The sequence below is a fragment of the Gallus gallus genome, chromosome 8 (genome assembly GCF_016699485.2).
Source record: "Gallus gallus isolate bGalGal1 chromosome 8, bGalGal1.mat.broiler.GRCg7b, whole genome shotgun sequence".
Classification (NCBI taxonomy): domain Eukaryota; kingdom Metazoa; phylum Chordata; class Aves; order Galliformes; family Phasianidae; genus Gallus; species Gallus gallus.
Genome location: NC_052539.1, coordinates 5,580,143 through 5,601,055, shown reverse-complemented (window position 1 = coordinate 5,601,055; position 20,913 = coordinate 5,580,143). Strand labels below are relative to the sequence as shown.

General features: G+C 52.5%; 1 protein-coding gene across 9 annotated transcripts; it reads right to left on the bottom strand.

The window, feature by feature from the left end:
* Positions 1 to 3,266: 3,266 nt before the first annotated feature.
* Positions 3,267 to 20,304, bottom strand: RGS8 (regulator of G-protein signaling 8). Of its 9 annotated transcripts, none has more exons than XM_046898202.1 (7): positions 20,221 to 20,304; positions 19,654 to 19,697; positions 17,784 to 18,267; positions 16,016 to 16,117; positions 15,189 to 15,253; positions 8,890 to 9,056; positions 3,267 to 7,194 (listed from the first exon to the last, which is right to left on the bottom strand). In XM_046898202.1, the coding sequence occupies exons 3-7, from the start codon at positions 17,807 to 17,809 to the stop codon at positions 7,012 to 7,014; spliced, it is 543 nt and encodes a 180-aa protein (XP_046754158.1). In that variant the 5' UTR covers positions 17,810 to 18,267; positions 19,654 to 19,697; positions 20,221 to 20,304; the 3' UTR covers positions 3,267 to 7,011. The 9 variants fall into 9 exon arrangements, with proteins under 9 accessions (XP_046754158.1, XP_015145938.1, XP_046754160.1 ...); XM_015290452.4 differs by lacking the exon at positions 20,221 to 20,304 and adding an exon at positions 19,914 to 20,136; XM_046898204.1 differs by lacking the exon at positions 20,221 to 20,304 and adding an exon at positions 19,914 to 20,136 and having other exon boundaries at positions 15,189 to 15,250.
* Positions 20,305 to 20,913: the final 609 nt, after the last annotated feature.

Genomic DNA, 20,913 nt, shown 5'->3' with positions numbered 1-20,913 from the left:
GTAGCGGGGCTGGAGCTAGGTGATCTTTAGGGTCCCTTTCAACCTAGACCATTCTATGATCCTTGTGTTTCCCTTCCAACTTGGGATGTTTTGTGGTTCTGATTGCTGGCCCTGACGTTCCAGCCTTCGCTTTGCTCCAGACCCTTCCTCCCCACTGCTTTTCCCCATAGAACTAAGGTGTAGACATACCTCATCCCCGCTATAGCATCTTTTGAACCATTCAGCTCAGGTGAGAGAAGGTTGATGGAAGTCAGAAGCGAGGAAAAGGCTGCAATGAGAGTCTGGGCCATGCAAACCCCACAGGAGGAAGAGAACCTTTATAAAACCTCAGCAGGAGGGAAACCACAGAACCATCAGGGTTGGAAAAGATATCCAAAATTACCAAGTCCGACCTTCAGCCTGACCTACGGAGACCCACCACTAGCCCTTGTCCATTAGTGTCACATCCACGCGTCTCTTCAACACCGCCAGAGATGGGGGACTCCCCCTCTTCCCTGGGCAGCCTGCTCCAAGGCTTGGCCATCCTTTCTAGGAAGAAATTCTTTCTGAAATCCAACCTAAACCTAAAATGAAGAGCCAGCCAAAGGCTGCATCTTCTTGGGCAGCAAGGCTGCTCAGCCAGAAGATGTGCAAAGCCGTGGGAAATTGTACCTGAGCCCCTGCCAGGCAATATTTTCTAATGCACAGCTCTTCATTAGGGTTATGCAATAGCTTCTGAGCCCAACGATGTGTGTGTACTCAGATGTCTTCATTCTGTTCAATATCTAATTTAATTACGTGCTTCCTGTCTCATTTAGCTTAGCAGCCTCCCGCAGCTCCAGCCTGCGTTCTGTGTTATCAGCCCTTGTCTTGGAACACAAAAACCCAGCTGTGTCGCAACGCCCGGAGCTGGGCTGCCTTCCCATCAGCATGCTGCAACACTGGCAGCACGAAGCCCACCGCCCATGGCACCAGCATGGTCCCAGCACCCAGTCCTGCTGATAAGAATCTCCCCGTTGCTATTTCCCTATAGGGATTTTTGCTGGAAGAGACGTGGAAGAAGGAAGAGGAGCTGCGGTAAATAGGGAGCAGGTGTTGGGCGTGGGGAATGGGAGCAATAGGGAAGGAGCTGAGGGATGCGGGCAGAGGGTTTGGTGGAATGGGAAGGGTACAGAAAGGGATGGGAGGTAAGGGGAGAAGAGGAAGAGCTGACGCATGAGTGGATGGGAGACAGTGGTGCATCTTATAGGTCAGGCTGAAGGCTGAATAGATGGATATCTTGGATATCTTTTCCAACCCTGATGGTTCCATGGTTTCCCTCCTGCTGAGGTTTTATAGAGGTTCTCTTCCTCCCATGGGGCTTGCATGGCACCAGGCTGTCCCACTGCATCCAGGAGGGTGATGCTGATTCACCTGACTCCTTTCCAGCTGACTGAGAGCAGCAGCAATGGGTGATGGTAACACCTGAAGGCCGTGCCCCGAGGGCTGTGTCTGCACAGGGGGGTGTTGGGTGTTGGTGTTGGACAGCAGGTAAGTTTAATCTTCCCTTTCCGTTTCTGCTCTGTAAAGACACTGAACGGCAAGGGGAAAAAAAAAGAGTTAGGAGAAAACCCAACAAAGGCAGCAGCTAAATATATCCTAACTGGGAGCAGAGACAGAGCAGCACTGATGGCAGATTCTCCCCTTGGATGCATGCAAATCGGTTCGGCTCAGGGGGAGGCTCAGAGGGAAAGGAGCTGCAGATGAAAGGGAAAAACAATAAAAGAAGATCGTTAGGGCCAACAGAGTGGGACTGGAAGAGAACAGAGGGGGTGATAAATGGCACTGCAGCGATTCCTGTAGAAGAACAAGCTTGCTGGGGTTTTCTTTTTGAATGAGGCTGCAGCCCCGCATGGGCTGTGTAACCAACACTCACCTGTGGGCAGGGAGGGATATCAGGAAACATTTCTCCTCTCAAAGAGCAGTGATGCATTGACACAGCTGCCCAGGGATGTGGTGGGATCACCATCCCTGGAGGTGTCACGGAGCCATGGAGATGTGGCACTGAGGGACGTGGGCATGTTGGGGTGGGGTGGGTTGGGGGATCTGAGAGGTCTCCTCCAAGCTGAATGAGTCTATGGCTCTGCATTCCTTCAGAGTGGCCATAAGGCAGTGTGACCTGTAGGACAGCAGGATGTATCCAACCTCATAGCTTTCCCAGACACACAGGCACAACAAGGCAGGTAGTGATCAGGCTGTTTATTTCACATCCTCGTGATGTCTATACAGTAAAGGTAAGCAATGGTTTGCAGTGCAGTGACATGGCTCAGTGGGGATGTGGTCTGTTCAGATGGCTGGTGGGGTGAGGAGCTCCTCCAGCTAATGAGGGAGGTGACCCTAGAAGCTAATAAGCAGTTAATGTATAGGGGAGGTCCAACTGAACCCAAGCCCATGCCTTCCCCATAGGGAAGGAATCAGGCTGAGCCCCCATGTCCTGCCCAGGCAGCTCCATCACCCGGCAGCACCGCAGCTCCCAGACACAGCAGAGGCAGTTACAGCATCAAGACTTAATTAAAATACGAAACGTAGCACAGGGAACACCTGAAAAGGGTTTTTCTGCCCTGTTCTGAAGTCACCCCGTACACTCATTCCCCTTCACAGCTCCTCTGAGCCACTCACAGTTATGTTTCCTGAGGAGCACACATCTGACACCGCTCCATGCTCAGTGCTCGGTGATGGGGTCGGGTCCTTGAGGCTGTCATCCCAAAGAAGATGGAGCTGAAGGAGAAGTCTGAACTTGGAGTGTCTGATGGGTTTTGCTTGTAGAGAGAGGGGAAGAGATGCTTCGGTCATGCTAATTAAGGGAAGGGGACCCTCCCCAGGGAGAGCTCTTTAATTACCAGCATCCCACAGAGGGCTGCATAAACAACACAGAATGCCTCCTTCCCACCATTACTTTTCAGCTGGGCGCTGGTAGAGCAACATAAAGACATTGCTCCCAGGGCAGCGCTACGGTCTGCACTGTGAGTGCAAAGCTGAGCAGCTCTGGATCTGCTGTGCTGTGGGTTCAGTGACAGCAATGGGCTGCAGGAGGCACCGGGTGCTCCAGAAGCAGGCACTGCCTGGTCTCCTGTGCCCCTTTTTGCCAGCAAGGCTCTGTTTTTTCTTCACTAAATAAGTTCATCCCTTCTGCCACCTCCCTCCCGTCCACTCATTTCCCTGAACTCCCACTGAATTTACTGGAGCATCAAACCGGAGAAGCATCCTTCCAGTAAAGCCAAGAGGAAGCACGGAGCAGAACGACCGACTTCACTGAGCAAATACACCTTTATTTACACTCTGTTTTGTTTAATCAGGAAGCTCAGAGGAAACGCAGCTGCAGCCGTGCTGGAGCAGCCCAGCAGCGAGCACCGGTGGTGCAGCCCAGCTCCGTCTCACCCAGCAGCACGTGGAGCACGAGTGGGCACACAGCATGGCACGGGGACGAGAAAAGCCCAGGGGGTGTGCAGATGGGAAAAGCATCGTGGTCTAACAGCAACACGTGGGTTCGTTCCAGCTCTAGGATCAAAACGCTTCGACGCCAGAGGTGCACCGCGCTGAGACGTGAGACAGCTGCAGCAGCCCCAGGGATGAAGGATGATGCGTAAATGATGGGGAGCATTTTCGTCTTATATAATGCGCAAGGAACAGCTACTCGGAGCTCTGTAGGTGTGTAGGCAAGACAAGCAGCCAGGGAAGGAAAGGAAAAATGGACACATGGGTACGGAGGGTAGGCAAACAGGAGGCAGTATGAGCCAGGCTTGTGCTGGTGGAGGGGAAGGGCATGGACAGGAGTGCTACAGGTGAGGGTGAGGAAGAGGAGGGACGGCCACAGGGACAGGACTGAGAGCCAGAGAGGGGTCTGGGGGAGAAGCTGGAGGCCCACGGGGGAGTCGCAGTGAGGAGCGAGAGGCACTCCAGGGCTGGCATGAGGTATGCTTTGCTATTGCTCTGAATGCTGTAAACATTTTGGTTTTGTTTCTATCGGTGAACATTCAGTTCAGTTTGATACGTGTGCTCTTATGGGTAATTGGAAGCCTAGCAGAGCTTATATCTCCTATTACTAGTCAAACCTACACAAGAGGCAAGCACAACACCGCTAAAATCTCACTGTATGTTGTTTATGCCTAATTGTCCTATTTTATCATGCAGATTTATGTCTCAGAAAAGCTTCTCTAGAAGGAGACACGAGGTAACACAGACACAAACTGACATGCACTCTCACCCACCCACACCCCCGTTTCCCTCCTGTGCTTAACTCATGGGACTTTGCCCTTCACGCTCTCTCAGCATGGAGGGCAGGGACCCATCAGAGCACCGACGTGTAAAAGGGATGGAAGGAACCCCCAGCTTGGCTGGCAGCCACAGCAGGAGAAAGAAACTTGGTGCAGATTTGGGTTCTGCATCCCCACCCGGATTTCGGGTCTGCAGTCTATGAAAGTGGGGGAAGGCCGTTTGTAAACTCAGCTTTCCTTTGCTGCCAAAGGGCCTGAGGGCTGCCTGCATACACACCAGCACAAGCACACCGAGAGCTGACTCGGGTGGCACGGTTTTACTTCCCTCCCTTCATGTGATGACACTCTGACGTGACCTGAAGCAGCATATTTTTGGAGGTGTGTGCCTGTGGAGAGTGAAAAGGGGGTTTGTGAGAGATGAATATTCCTTTCGCTTCAGTGGGAGATGAATCAAAGATAGGATATTTGTCCTCGGTGGGGATTAGTCATCGTTCAGTGCTTTTCAAGGCTTTGGCTCTGTCACTATTTCCTTAATCAGCCCCTGGTTTAAGAGGAAGAGATATAAGTTGCCTATTTTAATTCACTTCAGACTGACATTTGGCATAAAAGCAGCAGCTGGTGCCAATTTCTTATTAAAAAGATGGGAAATTTTTTTTACTTTAAATAACCAGGCTGCTTTCCTGCAAGAGAGACAAATTGTAAGAGCAGCAGCAAAAATAACCATGCCAGACTCAGACACCTCAGAGAATACCTTTGCTCCACTGTACGCCCTGGGACGCTTCCAATTGGGATGCTATCTGGCACCGGGTGAAGGGGAAGAACTCCCTACATCAGCAGGGATACAAATCCCATCACAGGTTGCAGCAAGGCTGTCTCAACACGCCTGCACAGAGAGCTTCCCCAGATGGATGGGGGAAGGAGAACAGCTGGGGTTTCATAGGGTTTGGGCTGCTTTGAAGCTTTCTGATGAGTTCTGGCACGTGCTGGTGAGGATGCCAGCCCCGAGTCTGGAGGAGCATGCAAAGAGATGCTACCTGCTGCTCTGCCAGCAAGCCTGGGCATTGGACTCCCTTCTGAGCTTTTTGCCCTCATTCCTAGATAGAAACTCGTGGTTCTGCTGTTTCCTCCCCACCTGGCTGGCTGTGACCATGGCAGCAAAGGGCACTTGGCTGAAGATCTGGCTGCCTCAGCTGGCACTAGAGGTCAGCATCAGCCAAGCCCACTCGGAGGTGTACCAGCTTCAGGAGAAGCAGTGGCAGGCAGCTCACATCACCTCCTCCTGCCATGCTCAGGGTACCTGGCACTTATCATTCCTATCACAATCTGCACCTATCTGCCCCTACAAAACCCCTCAACACCTCTTCACTGCCTATTGTACGTACTGTTGACTTCTAGCATCCAAGCAGACTCTGTGCATCTCACTCCAAGCACGATGTACAGCTTCAGAATTCAGTCTACCCAGCTTACACCACATTACATTTAAACCTTTATCATCTAAACCATCAGACCTACCCACCGCCCTAAACGAGAACGGAGCTTTACAGCCTCTGATAAACGACAGAAGGGAAAGATCCACGAGGTTACCATCCGGACCTTCATAAAACCAAGAAAACAGACCTCTGGTCTGCAGGCTTAAGTCCACAGACAGGCTGCCGATCCGCTTCCCCACCAGACAACACTGCAGGAATGCGACAGCTGATAAGCTGGGAAAGCAAAGCCATGTAGGCAGTCAGCATCACTGCACGGCACAGAGGTGTGCTTACACAACCGACATCTGCAGAGCCTCCTCCTGCAGCTGTTATCCGGGCCGTGGAGCAGGGCCAAAACACACCTTGCACACCACTTGGAGCCCGGACAGCCATCCTGCCCGCTGTTTGTATGCAAGCACCATGCAGCAGGGTCTGCTTCTTTAGGATTTCTTTGCATTGCATCGAACCCACAGTGGACAATCAGTAGGTAACAACAACAGTCAAGAGCAAAAAATAAGATCGTGGTTTTCACGTCACCTCTCCCTGCCATGAGCTTGGTCAAGTACTACAATGAGAAACGACACCTGGCACGGTAGAGGGGTCTTGTGTTTTTCTTACACCTCAGTATGGGGCAGATGGGACATCCCTTCTCCCAACCCTTTCCCAATAGCTGGTAGAAGAAGCCACCGAGGCCATGTATGTCCCCGGTGCTCTCTGTGCTGGGTTCTGGTACGGTGCCTAGCACAACGGAGCCTGAACGGAGACAGGAGTCCTGAGGCTGAACTACAGTACAAACAAATAATACCAATGAAAAGCAAGCATTTGCCTTAGAGGACCGGGTCTAGCAGGAGCTTTTGGGATAACCTTCCTCGTGAGAAACACTCTGCTCCTTGGCAGCAGCCTGAAGACAACACTCAGCCTCCATCCCATGAAGATAAGCGTACGAGGGGTGCGGAGTGGCTGTTGTATCACACAGCGTGCAAGCACAATGGGAAGGGAGCTGAGTTTGCTGATGGTTTCCACCCTGGGAAGCAGCACAACTCATGTGCCTTTGCCTTCTCTCTCCCTCCCCACAGCCTCACGCCCCATGACCAGAGAGGATACCATTGTGTGCAACAGCTGCAGGGTGCTACTGCTAACCAAAAAAAAGCACAGAAACTCAGAAAGTCTTGACACCATGTCAGGGTCGCTTTGGAAGTCTCCTCTCCCCCTCCTCCCTCCCCTCTTATTCCCACTTTAACCCTACGGAAGTTTCACATTTGGAGATGGGTTGTTGCTGTTGTGGGAAGCACACAGGCCCCGTTGCTGTTCTAGCTGAGCCTCCGCTGGGTTTGAGACAGCAGGTCTGTGTAGATTTTGGATCTCAGGAACCTGGGGTAGGAGTCCTTTTCCATCAGGCTGTGCACTTTCCCCTGGGCTTGGTCAAAGCAGGAGAGGGAAGGCTCTTGCATGTTCCTTCTGGTCAGCTCCCGTGTCTGGAAGTCTATGTTCACCTGGGGAAAGCAACAGAAGAGAGTTGGGTGCTGCTTAAAGATGCACATTTTGTCCCAGCAGCAGAACAACCAAGCACTTACTGCTGGACACATCTCAACAGCCCCCCAAACTCTGCTGGTTCGGTGACCCAGAGTTATAAATTGAGCCCCAAGCTTGGAATAGTTGAAGAAGATACATACTGACCCGACTATTTCTGACCTCAAGTTACTTATATTCAGTCTCTTAATCATGGATTTACATAGCAAATATCCTACAATGGATAGCCTGCTGTGTCTAACATACCTCTCTCCCGCTGCCCAAGAATTCTCTACTCCCTTTTCCTCCCCCACATGCCCAATAGGATGGGGAGTGAACTTTTAGCTGGGTTTAATCTATCAGCATACTCTCATTCAGCTATGTTGTTATAGGATAACTTGTTTGATTTTTCCCATAGCGGCGTGATATTGCAGTGCCTTGAATTGGGACCTTAAAAAATAAACAGCCCTCGTGTTATGACTGCGGTGTGTTTGCGAAGCCAACAACAAGAGGTTTCCTGTCTTCTTTTGCTAGCAAGCCGTCAGCGTTTGTTAGGGTTAGTATTGAAAACCTGGCTGCTAGGATGTTATTTGTCATTATTAACGAGCGCCCAGACTTAAAGCTGTCTCAAAAGTAAAGCTGCCTGCTTTAACCCTGATGGCAGCAATACAGATCAGCTCCCTCTGTCACTTGAGAGTCATTTCGTGTTCTAGCAAGACAGAATTACAACAAAAGGACTCAATTTGAGGGAAGACCCCATCCAACCTGCACTCGTGTTTCTAACCCAGTAACAGCCCTGCGCCCTGAGGTGCCCACACCACCTGGTGCCATCGGTGGCCTTGCAATGGCCTTCCTAGTGCAGAGATGGGGTTGTGAGAGCCCTCTTAGGAGGAGCCCTGCCCCATCCCTGGAGGTGCCCAAGGCCATGGATGGACCCTGGGCAGCCTGAGCTGATGGGCAGCCAGCCCACGGCAGGGGTTGGAACTGGGTGACCTTCAAAGCCGTTCTATGATTCTCTGATCCCCTTGCAGCACCCGAATGATGACAAGCACACGTGCAAGAGGACTGCTGTGGGAGAGCAGTGCTGCAAGCACTGCATTATGAATACAGTCCCACAAAGCAACATCACGACACAGGATCTGACAGCCGCATCAGCCTGTCAGTACATTAAAGAGTGCTGAACAATGCCAGGCTTCAGGTGGTGACTGCACTTTTTGTTCAGCTCCGAGCTCCTGCTCGCATCTTTTCAGGAGGTCTAATTGAGTTTGGAGTTAGTCAGCAGATAAACACTCTCCCCCGGAGAGTCAACATGTTAGTCACTGGTGGGATGCTCCTAGACACAATGTCCTGCAAGGAGTGAGCCCAACTGCCTGCCTGGGGAGCGGTAGTAAAGTTGGTGGGGAGGAGTTCCTAGGAAGCTGGTGAGGTTGGGAAATGTAAGTTGCAGTTGCCAGCGAACTCATTGGCAATGACTAATTTAGCATCATCAAAGCAGTTGCCCTCACCAGGGGATGAGTCACCACAAGCGAAGGCATCGGAGCAGGCAGGATAGCTTTCCTGTAACGGGAAGCCTTCCCCTCCTCCCCATCACCTCCAGGGGAAGGGAGATCCCCCAGCCCCTACGGTCCCACCAGGGGACAGGACCCGCTCCCTGCCCAAGGGGAGCTCTGCCTACCCACCTCGCGGGGAGCCTGCACGTCAATGAACTCCTCGAAGATGCGTTGTGCCTTGGCTGCCAGCTTGGCTGTCGAGCGGGTCTTCTTGAAGTCCTCGCAGGCCAGCCAGAACTCCAGGTTCTCCTCACTGAACTCAGTCTTCAGGAAAGCACGGAAAGCAGCCAGCCCATCTGCAAGGGGTGCAAGGGGAGTTACAGCGGGAGGAGAAAGCAGGCTGGGAATAGTCCTACAGCATCCCTCCATCCGCTCCTGCCCAACTGAGGCCATTCAGCGTTTCCTTGTGACATATTTTTAGTTCCCACTCATACAGAGGAAGGATCTTGGAGAGCATAACCGTTACAGCTCCAATAAAAGGGAGAGGGAAAGGACACAGCGTAATTACTACCCGTCTAGTCAGCGGTAAAAGTGCTCTTATCACTTGCTAATGCTCAGCAATTGTGACACTCCAGCAACGTAATCTGAGTCAGCTGGGGCAGAATAGAAACACGGACAGATTTATTAGGCATGGATGTGCTCTTAAACCCCAGCTGGGGCGTATTTATGGACACAGCTATTGTTTTCTATTTCCTTTCCTTGAATGGCACGAGCAGAGCTGAACTGCCTGAAGGCTTTACACACACCCTTTCTCCTTTCCTAAGCTGAAGGATAAATTTGGCTCCTATTTTTTTTTTTTTTTTCCAGTAACGTGTCTCTAACTTTTCCAGTAGGGCCTGAATAGTTGTAGCTCATGACTGGAAACCTCCCCAATCAGCGTTGGCTGCTTCCAAGGAAGCATCTATAAATACTGATGGAGTCGGGAGTGCACTCAGCAAGGTCAGGCTCAGGGAAAGAAGGAGGGGAGCGGATATTGGCAGAGACGGACAAAGGTTGACAGGGTTTGTAGGACTGGGTCTCTCGCTGCAAGGGGTGAGCTCCACCTCACCCAATGGAGTGCCCCAAGGGTTGAACAGCAGCCAACAGCCCAAGGCAGTGGAGATGTCTGACTGCCTGGATCCTCAGAGGGACCAGCAGCGAAGATACATGGCCAGATAGGACCAAGCTCCAGGCTATTACTCTCTGCTTTAGGCTTCGTGAAGCTCCCTCACTGACAGGCTTGGCAATGCTAACTGCTCCATCAGCACTCCGCATTGCAAAGAGCTGCTGTGGCACAGCAACCAGCAGCTAAAATGGGAATGTCTCCACCTCAGCTACACTGCTTTCTTCCTGTCAGCCCCGGGAGGGTGAGAAATAGCTGTATCACACCCAGTGATTAACGCACTTGTAGAAGGGTTTGGGGCTGCAGCTGTAGGCAAAGGAGGGCTCTCATCCAAGAGCACTGCTGAGCACAAATTGTGGGTTCAAGACCAGAGCAGTAAGGCAATGTCAGCCCTTGAGAAGCCTGCGGAATGGAGCGTCCAAACGCACCTCTAGGAAGCAAGGCACCTGTCAGGATCATGCTCCCCCTGTGTGCTCCAAGCACCTCTATGGATAGGTAGATATGGAGCAAGAGAGGCCTGTTTTAGAGCTGCTCCAGTTCCTGAAACCCAGGGACACACAGATATTCTAAACTCTGCTATTTAACACCTATAACATTCGTAGTGCCTCTATGGAGGACTTGACAAAGGAGCAGGGTGCCCTTAGAGGAGGAAAAGGAGAGGACATTAACAGCTGAACTGACAGATTCCACAAAGTACAAATGGGAAAAAGCAGCAGTTCCCTGAGATTTTGCCATTTGGTACATCATCAGCTCGTAGCATGCTTGGTGTTAATCATTCCAGCACCCAAACACGCTGTTATGACAACACCATCTCCACTGTGTGTCCCTGTAGAGTTTTTTCTTCCCTTTCACTTGCCTTTTACCCAGAGAAGTAATGGGTGCCCCATCCCTGGAGGTACCCAAGGGCAGGCTGGATGGGGACCTGGGCAGCCTGATTGGTGCCTGATGGAGTGGTTTGGCAACCCTGCCCACAGCAAGGGTCAGAGTTGGATGATCTTAGAGGTCCCGTCCTCTTCAAGCTAGTCTACGATGCTGTGATTCGCTGTCCTGAACTTCCCCTTTCCTCTCCAACAGCCCCAGCACTGAGAGAGAACCACTTGCCAAAAATAGCAGCTGTGCACGGCAAATATAATATCTACAGAGCGTAATATCTGCTCAAACAAGTGGGCTTGGTGATTGATGAGATGAGAAAGGCCTTGGCTTCAGCCCTGCCCCAGAGAGCAGAGCAGCAGCTGGGACCAAGAGGTCTCCACATGCTCCCACATCAATCAGCTCCTTTTTATTTTGAAGCAAGTTTAGACAGAGGATATATAAATAATAGTATTTGGCTGAGCTCCATGGGTTTTTTATATATATACATTCCTATCATCTCCTCCTCAAAGCCCCCGGGGAGCTGGAAACGATCAGGGCAGACCTGAGAGGACCTCGCTGAGGAGAGCTTGGATGGAAGAGAGGTCATCCTGGGCTGGAGGCCACTGCGCTGTGCACATCAACCCTTTGGCCTCTGCCTGCCTGCCCGCCCCTCCAGCTGCGAGTTCAGCCACAGAGATGGAAGTCTGCCTCACTGCACAGTGCTAAATCACTGCCAATAGGTTTGTCATGGGACAGCGGCTAACCTAATAGGAAGGGCAGGAGGGCAATTAGGTGGGGACAGGCAGCACCTGAGCTGCCATTTGACACGGTTGTTGGCTTTCATCTCCTGTACGTGAAGGATGCTGAGGAAGCATCCCTGATGAATCAGCATTTCAAAGCTCATTGCAACCGAGAAGCACTGGGTTGCTATGTGATATGAACAGGAAAACATCTGCCGTTGGGTCAGCCTTTTGAAGCAGGCTAGAAGACACACGGAGCACCTGAGAAGTACAGTTCCAAAGGGATGCTTTCTACAGAAAAAGCACGGGGATGACGAGCTGCGTTAGAATCCTTCATGAAGGTGGGTAGGCCCTGGCACAGGCTGCTCCGAGAAGCTGTGGATGCCCCATTCCAGGATGGGCGGGTTGGATGGTGCTTTGGGCAAGCTGATGTAGGTGGAGGTGTCCCTGCCTATGACGGGCAGGTTGGAAGAAGTTGATCTATAAAGGTCTATTTTCCAACTCAAACCATTGTCTGATTCGACATCTTTATCATATCACAGGATAGGTCAGGTTGCCCATCAGAGCTCACAGCCCATCCAGCCTGACCTTGGCTGTCTGCAAGGACGGGGCGCCCACATCTCTCTGGGCAGTTGGTGCCACTGCCTCACTGCCCTTATTGTAACAAACTTCTTCCCTATATCCAGTCTAAATCTCCCCTCTTTTACTTGGAAACCATTTCTCCTTGTCCTATCTCACAGACCCTGCTGAAGAGTCTGTCCCCATCCTTCCTACAGCCCCTGTAGATACTGAAGGGCCGCTCCCAGGTCTCCCCAGAGCCTTCTCCTCTCCATGCTGCACAGCCCCAGGTGGGGTTGTAGGTAATTCCTTGCCAGACAGGGCTGAAGAGACAAGGTCACAATGCTCTGCATAGCATACGTACACGCTCACTGCTGCCTAGCATTGCTTTGATGAATGCTAGCTGCCTGTCACTAGCACAATGCTCATGCTAATGTTGTTCTGGCTTAGAGAGAGCTGGGAGTAGGAAGGGATATTCCTATGCTGCGTAGGAAGAGCAGCAAGGTGTAGACAACAGGAGGAGGAGGACAATAAGGTTTGGGCAGAAGAGCACCGAGTTCACAAAGCTGTAGAAAGAAAATAAGCTGTGAGATAAAAAATGGAAACTCATTGCCAAGGTTTTCCGTGTCGGATGCTTCATTGATAAGTGAGTAAGGGTTGGGGACAGACTGTCCTGCTGGATCCTGGACAAATGAGAAGCCATGTGTCCAGCCCCGTGAGGGATGCAGAATGAGACATGCCACAGCGTGCATCTCCCTGCGGCAGCCTGTCAAAAGGAATCTCCATCTGGCTGACCAGACTGCACCTCCTGGGCACGGGTACAGCGGGGGGATTTCTCCTCCATTACTCACATCGTGCACACACACAGTGCAGACCACAGAGCTCTGGTTCCCTGGGAGCCATCGCTAACCCAGCACTGAATGGGAAGAGATGCCAGAACCTAACATGTTGCAGCCACTGCTTTTGCTCCCCGAGCACCCAAGGGAACACGCTACATGCAATCCTTCCTCTTGCTGTTGCAAACCCCTGCTGTAAACCAGGCTTGAGCTCCCCTTTCCTGCTGCCTGCCATGCTCACAAGCCCTGACCCAAAGGCACACTGCGCTGGGAGATGTCTCTTGCAATGAGCTGGGACAAGGCTCCTGCTGCATGAAGGGGGTTGACCGGCTGACCCCATGGTTACAAGCTGATTTGCTTCACCCATTAGCAAGAGCAAGTCAGGTATCGTTATGCTGACCTATTTGTCCGGGGCTGCCAACAAAGCTGTGCTGTATCCTACAGTGTGGCACTGGAGCCCCCATTCAGCTCCCTGAATTCAGCATCACAGCCTCCTTCCAAAAGAGGCCAACTGTCCACATAGTGAAGGAGGTGTGACAGATGTGCCAGGCAGCAGCAGCCCACCTGCTGGCACCGTGAGCCACAGGGGAAATCCTCCATGAGCACAGCTGGTGCTCAGCCCATGCCCTGAAGCGTGGATTGGAACGTGTGGCTGGCTGATGTTGCTCACCTGGGCAGTCACAGGGAAACCAGGCTGATACAGCTCTGTCCTTCTCTTGGCACCCTGTACAGATTAGCTGGCAGCTTTACTATAGACACTGCTTTCTTACTCTGAAACGTTGGCCTGATAAGGTACGAGTAATCCATCAGGAACTGAATGTTTTCCACTGGGTGCCAAAAGAACTACCATAATTACTTCCCATCCTAGAGACGGGGAAGATTCTGATGTTTCATTGATCGCTCTATGAGGCTAATTGATTAATAAAACCAGATCTTCTTGTAATGCTATTGGGTGAGGTAATTGGGCTGAGGCTCTATTTGGTACTCACAGCGCTCAGCTGAAGAGGGAACAATGTGTGTAATTCCAGTACACAGACAAAAGGAAACTTCACTGCCTTTTGTAACCAACACATTTTTTGCTGCAGCCTCTGTCCAAAAAGGAGAAAAATGGACTTCAGCATTATTGAAGGAAGAACAAGGGCTCGAGTTTAAAGGCAGAGCTGTAACACCAGTGTGAACACCCTGTCCTCTCTCACTGCCCATCCTCCCATAGGCACCTATGTCTCTTTTGTGCATTTTTCCCTTCTCGTTCCAGATTTGGACTAAAGGAATGTTCCCCCTTGGCCATACCCAGATACACGACCATTTCCTACTGCCTGCGAGCCGTGATCTCAACGAGATACTGCTGCTAAACGTATGTATTTAGCTGGCCTGTTCAAAGTTGTCACATAATTCCCTGCCAAAACTGCTGTCATCTCAGCCGAAAATCCAGAAAACAAACTGTGTATTATTCAAAATAATAATATAATTCTATACTGGTGCTTTAATATGCAAATCCTGAACCTCTAAGGAAGTCAGCTGGTTCCTTATTGCGGTAAATCAGTTCACCGCCCACACTGACTTCTTCCCAACCTCAATTCACTCGTTTTTACTCTTAAATAGAAACAAATTAATGAATCTATACTGTGAGCTTGGCTGCCTTGTTTATAATTCCTCAGCATGAATGCACCGGTGAGGCAGGGTAATGTATTCTGAGCCGAACTGATGTGATTGATCTATTGAATGGAGTGAGGTGCACTGATTATATGTTTGCATAATGTTTCTTGATGTGAAACTTTCAGGTTTGCACTGGGAACTGTAAATTAGAGCCAGCTAAGTGCTACCATGCATGGTTTCTTCATAAGGACTGCTAGGGAGCACGGCGTTCAAGGTTATTTAACTACGCATTGGATTTCCTACTGCAAGTGATGGGAGCAGTCATTCAGATCCACCAGATGGCTCTGAGAATTTCAGCTCTGCTGGCTTGGATTAGAACATTCTGCAAGGGACATGGCCAGTGGGCACGGTGGCGATGGGTTGATGGCTGGGCCCGATGATCTTAAAGGTCTTTTCCAACCTGAATGATTCTACGAATGGAAAGGGATGGGATGCTATGGTCCCATAACCTCCTGCTCATGACCTTTTGCAAATGTGAAGATAAAATATTAATACCCCTGCAGTGGAGTGATAACGAGTGGTGGCAGTGAAGTCCTGTTGAATTGCTGTTTTCTCTTCCTAAGGGTAAGAGGTACCCCAAGGGACCACTCCTGCATCATGCAGTGCATGCTTGGTTTGCCTTAGCTACACACAGTGCCTGGGGTGCAGGGGGACAAAAGGTGGTACAACTTGATCTCTACTCACATTTATGGGACAAAAGGACATCAAAAGAGTCTGCCCATCTCGTTGCTTCTTCTGTTGACAGTCTTCTGGAAGAAAGGAAGAGGCAGATTACAGACAACCCATGGCTGTTTGACGAGCACACCGAGGAAGGCTGGAATTCTTCTCGCCAAACTTTGGAGGTCTACAATGTAGAGGTCTCCAAGTGAGCAAGTCCCCCTGGTTCCCCGCAAAGTCAGTGGGGAGATGCCAAGGGACTCTCATGGGTCTCCTCACCTCGTCCTCAGGTAGGCAGGTAAAACAAGCCAGATGAATCACACCCAAAGAGGGACCAATTTTTCCTTATCGCCTCTAAGCAAAGACCCAGAGAACGAGTTCAGATGCAGACATTTACATTGTAAATGTCAAAAGTTAAGTGAAACCCCTGCAGAAGTGTTTGTTTCTCTCTCTCCTGACTGCAAGGGGAAGGTGAGCTCAGACACGAGCAGCAGTTTGGGATCAGATGGATTCCATCCCACTCGCCTTAAATCAGGACTCCGCATTGTTTGAGGCATCTGCTTTAGTGCTGTGCAAACTAACAGGGGACATATAGGCAGTGTCTAATAACACTTAGTTTAGAAGGACTGTGACCTGGAATTGCTGCTCAGCTCCTCAACAAAGTCAACTGCTCAGACTTTGATTTGCGGTGACAGAGGGATATATTATCCCCATCCCTGGAGGTGACCAAGGATGGGTCGGATGGGGCTGGGCAGCCTACAGCATACAACGAAAGGAAGGTAATTGGAGAGGGGTGGTGGGCAGGGAGGGGAGGACAGAGGTGGGATGGGGTGGGATGCTGCAGCTATACTCACTTCAAAGCCCGGTTGGGCTTGTCCGGAAGAATAGCTGTGAAATCATTATATGAGTCTGATTTGTGAGACAGGCAGCCCAGGCGAGTCCTCATCCCTCTGTTCCTGTGGTCGATGTGGGGGAGCAGGGGGGTGAGTGAGGGAAAACCAAAGAAGAGGATTATCACTCTAGCCAGAGCTAGCAAAACAAAACCCCAAAGAAGACACAGCTCAGCGGCTCTGTGCCTTATCAGATCTGTGTCCCTCTTCCCTCGCCTGCAGGTGGGACCCTGAAGCATCTCCAGGAGGATGCTAAGGACGGATACAACATGGATACTGGCTCGCCCAATGCCAGCCAGTGGTTCCACTGGTCTGACTGGCACAAGGGCTGTGTGCTGGGTGGTGTCCTGGAAGGACCTGCCCTCAGCAGAGCAGGAGGGCAGCAACACCAGCAATCAGCTGCATCAGAACTGTGTGGTGCCAGTGCTGGAGGACAGGAGGGAAGGAAGGAGCAAGGCACCTGTGAGGTGAGCTGTGCTGCAGAGCCAAGGGAGCCCGGCCTGCTTCTTTAGACTCAGCATTACATAAGCAGGCTAAAGCTGCCTCTTCTACGGCAGGTTTATCCATGCAGAAAAGGACCTTGCTGCTTTTCCCTTTGAATTTCGGAGCAGTTCCAGTGCTTTGTTCCCACATAGGGCCCTCAGCTCCCTGCCAGCCCCTTCCCAGCACAACTGATGGGCACAGCATCACTGGGATGGAGAGGACTTGGAAAGAGAGGGAACACAAAGGGAGGGGGAGATGGAACACGCATGCATGGCACTGGACTGGCATCATCTCCCCTCAGAAACACACAGATGCCGACCGATGGTTGGACACAGTGCCTAGAAAGGCAGAGCCTGAGCTCCCCCCAGTCTAAGGGCATCCCTCCTGCTGGGTCACCCCTGAGCACGGGAGGACCACTCACTGGCTGTGTGCACTTCTCAGCTGCTAGACTCCCTCTGGAAGCCCTCTCTGAGCCCTGCTGCCGAGCAGATGCCAAACGCTCCCTGAGACTGCAGAGGGAAGCACAGTGTTTTCTCCCTTCCCTATGCAGAACACTTCAGCACTGAGCTAATCTGTAGCACGCCTGTCCCCTCTTCTCCTCCCGCCCTGCAGAGAGTTTCTATTATTGCACATTTTCATGTAATCTTACAGCAAATTAAATGTTAATTAAATGCAACGAGTGTCTCCCTGGCAGCTCCCAGCACAAAACCTGGGGATCTTCAGTGGCAAGAATAGCTCCAAAACCCAAACCTGCGACCAGCAGTCTCGGGATGCTGCCCTACATCCACTCCCCACAGCAAAGCAGACGCTCTGTGCAGAGCACTGCACCCCCAGCTGAGCCTGCTGGCCCTGCTGTGCTCAGACTGACACTGAGTGGCTATAGGATCCCACTGGTACCCTTCCCATACACCTCCTGCCCCCAGCCCTCATCCTCCTCAGCCATGCCCTGATGAAGATCACGGCTTTCACAGCAAGAGGTGTGGCATGCACTGCTGCTTGGATTTCTCTCCAATGCCTGAGCTGAAGGGACTGCAGCAGGGAATGGCAGCAAGGAGGCTGCGACGCTGCACTGTGAGCACAGAGCTCGGCTCATGGAACACAGGTTGTGACTCCAGGACAGGACGTGGGGGAAAGAACCTGGGTTGGTAGGAGGTGGGGAGGCAGGGGAAGGGCAGCAGGGAGCTGTAGGCTCACAGGACGAGGCAGACAGTGACAGGATGGGCAAGGGGTGCGGTGTCCATGCAGTTACCTCCGTGGGATCAGTAATGCAGCCATTCAGGACTCCAGTTATGGCCAATCCTCTATCTGGTTGGCTTGGAGAGCGGTTTGCAGGAGACAGGAGCGTAGGAAGGAGGGATTTACAGTTTCACGCCCTGGCACTTAAAAATATAACAAAGAATCCTCTGCCAGAAAAGGAGGGCCCGTTGCTCTCAACCCATTTGATCCTCATCGGTTTTCCAATGGAAGACTCTCGGAGTTGAAGGATGATCACAGAGAAGAGACAGCGTTTCCTCCTGGGAGCAGAGCCATGGGGTAAGTCCAGCTGCAGGTCCGAGCTTGGTGCCACTGCTCAGCATGGAGCAGCAGGGCTCAGCACGGCCACATTCATCCCACGGTGCCTCCAAAGTTGGTCCTCAACAGGCAGAGCTCTGGGCTGACCTCACTAAGAGGACTGAACTACCTCTTGTCCCCATCCCTGCAAGTCATGGCTGGCATTACTGGCCATCGTGGTGCTGCAAACAGAAGAACAGGAGGACTTCATGCGCCTGTGGATCTCTCCTTCCACCATCACGGGGCTCAAGCACTCACACAGATGAACTCAAAGAAAGCATCTCCTCGTCTGGGCGGTGGGAGCTCATGGGAAGCCGCAGGGAGGGATGAATGGACTGAGGGAGTGGGCAGGGTTCCCTGAGCATGGGCACACGGATGCTGCTGGAGTGGATCTCCCAGCAGGGAGTGAAGGCGGTATCCGCTACGCTGGTGGAACAGAGCAGGACGGAGCCGCCTGCATAGCGAGCAAAGTGCAAAGGTTTCCTGTTTGCCAGGACAAGGCTGAGCTCCAGATAACCTCCAGGTCCCCCTGACCAGAGGGGATGGCCGAGGAGGAGAGTGAGGAGCTGACGGGAGCAGCAGCTGCATGCAAAGGGCCAGGAGCTCGCTCTGCCTGGGCCAGGGGAGATCCCAAAGCTTGGGCTGCCCAATGCTGCGTCCCTTTTAAAACCTGATTACATTAAAAACGCACAAAGCCTCTTCCCAACTAAATTAATGGAACTGGGATTGCACTATACGCCAGTGAGTGCATTTTCTTAATCCCTGCCCCGACCGGCTGCTTCGATGCGCTTTAACTGAAATCAATCCTTGTAATTCCTTTAAGCCCCTTCAAAATTTCCTCATTAACAGTTTCACCCTCATGTGGGGCCAAGCAGAGGATTTCCCAGAGCCCAGCAGCCCCTTCTCTCTCTGACAGCTGGGATGGGTGCCCGCACGGTGCCCTCTCTCGCAGTCTCCCCATCGCTGCATGCTTTTGGAGGTGCTGTTACGAAACAGCTGCTCACCCCCGCTCCCACCCACGCAACCTGCACAACAGAGAGGCACCCAACTTCCCCAAGATCCCAAAAGTCGGTCTGACTTTGGGACATCGAGTCCCACAGCCGGGCTGGAGCATCTGTGGGTACGCCCTTGACTTGCCAGTGAAGCCAGTCGATCCCTTTAGAAATAGAATGCAGGCATCCCACTAAGAGTCTGTGGTGAGGGTTATTGCTTCGCCCTCCATCCCTCATCCTCCTCCACCCCCCCTCCTACGGCAGGACCCCGTGCAGGAGAACTGCCAGTCTCATCATGGATGTGTTTTGGGGTTTCTCCTTAGGAGACAAAGGGAGGGGGAGCGATTACTGCATCGGGATTATCGACCCCCCTCCATCCCAGGAGATCACCTGAGCAAAGATAAGGGAGCCATCCCAACCAGCAGCACAAAGGGGAAGAGGAAAACAAACCAAACAAACACCAGACCCGGGGAAAGGGGGGGGGATGAGGGTTCAGGGGATTAAGAACCCGCAGAGCCCAGCAGATAGACCGAGCGGGGAGGCACTGCGGGCAGACACACACACAGCGATACTCACCGCCGTTGACCCGTCCTCTCCGCCCGCGTGTGCTCGGGGAGGCTCTGGGGACACAGCGGAGAGCTCCCTTCAACATCCAACCCCTCTCGCTGCCCTCCGAGCCCTTTTCTTTCCCCTCACCCCACCCGGAGCCCCCGCGCCTCAGCCCCGCACAGCCTCACCCGGCGCTCCGCAACGCGGCGGCTGCACCGCGATGGGCGGCGATGCAGCGGTGCCCACCTGACCCGCACGTCCCTCCGCATCCCTCCTCGCCCGCTCACCTGCAGGGAGAGTCCCCCCCGCCCCGCTACAGATGCCGAACGCCGGCGGGGAGGTGGAGGGGGGGGGGGGGATTGTCTGCGAGAGCTGTCGCTGCTGTCACCCTCCCCGCGTTGGAAGGGAGCGTCCCTCCCGCATCGCTTTGATCAGCTCCTCTGAGGCTCAGGGGAGGATGCTGCCCTCGGATCGTCGGCAGTCGCGCAGACAGAAGGGAGTGGGGAGTTTAATTAGAGAGCCTCGGTGTCAGCGGGGTCAAGGGAAATCGTTAACCTTATTGCACGGCATGGGAAATGGAAGAAACCAACCCACCTGGCAGCTCAGGTTGCGACCTGCTCTTCGTTGCTGCGTGCCCCCTGCCCTGGAACCAACCTTGGTTTGCTCGCAGCACAGCCTCCCACCCCTCTCCTGCACCCATCCCTCCACCTTCAGCCAAAAGAGCGTGTATCCAGGGCTCCCAGCGCATCCCAGTGAGACTTCAGCTGGAACCTACCCCTGCATCCCAGCAGTGAGACCTCAGACCTGGGCTTGGCTCAGCCACCAGAAGCACAGTCCCTGGATACCAATGCAGGTGCTCACTGAGGTCCCAAGCTGTGAGATCCCCCAACTTCAGGTGGGAACAGGTTGCTCAGAGTGGTAGCGGGTGCCCCATCCCCGCAGACAGCCAAGGTCAGGCTGGATGGGGCTCTGAGCACCTGATGGAGCTGTGGGTGTCCCTGCTCAGTACAGGGGGGTTGGACCAGATGGCCTTGAAGGTCCCCTTCCCAACTCATTTAATTCTGTGATTCTATGACCACGAGAGCTCCTGGTGGAGTCTGCCACTGCTCGAGGCATCAGAAACAAACACCACAAAACCCAAATCCCAAGCAGTTAAACCCGTCACTGTTTTTCTCTCATTGCCTCTCCTCAGCTAACGAAGCGCTGGGCTGACATCCCTATGCTACTAGCAAGAAGCATGCCTTGAGACAGCACATCATCACCAGGCAACGTCCCTGGGGAGGGAGC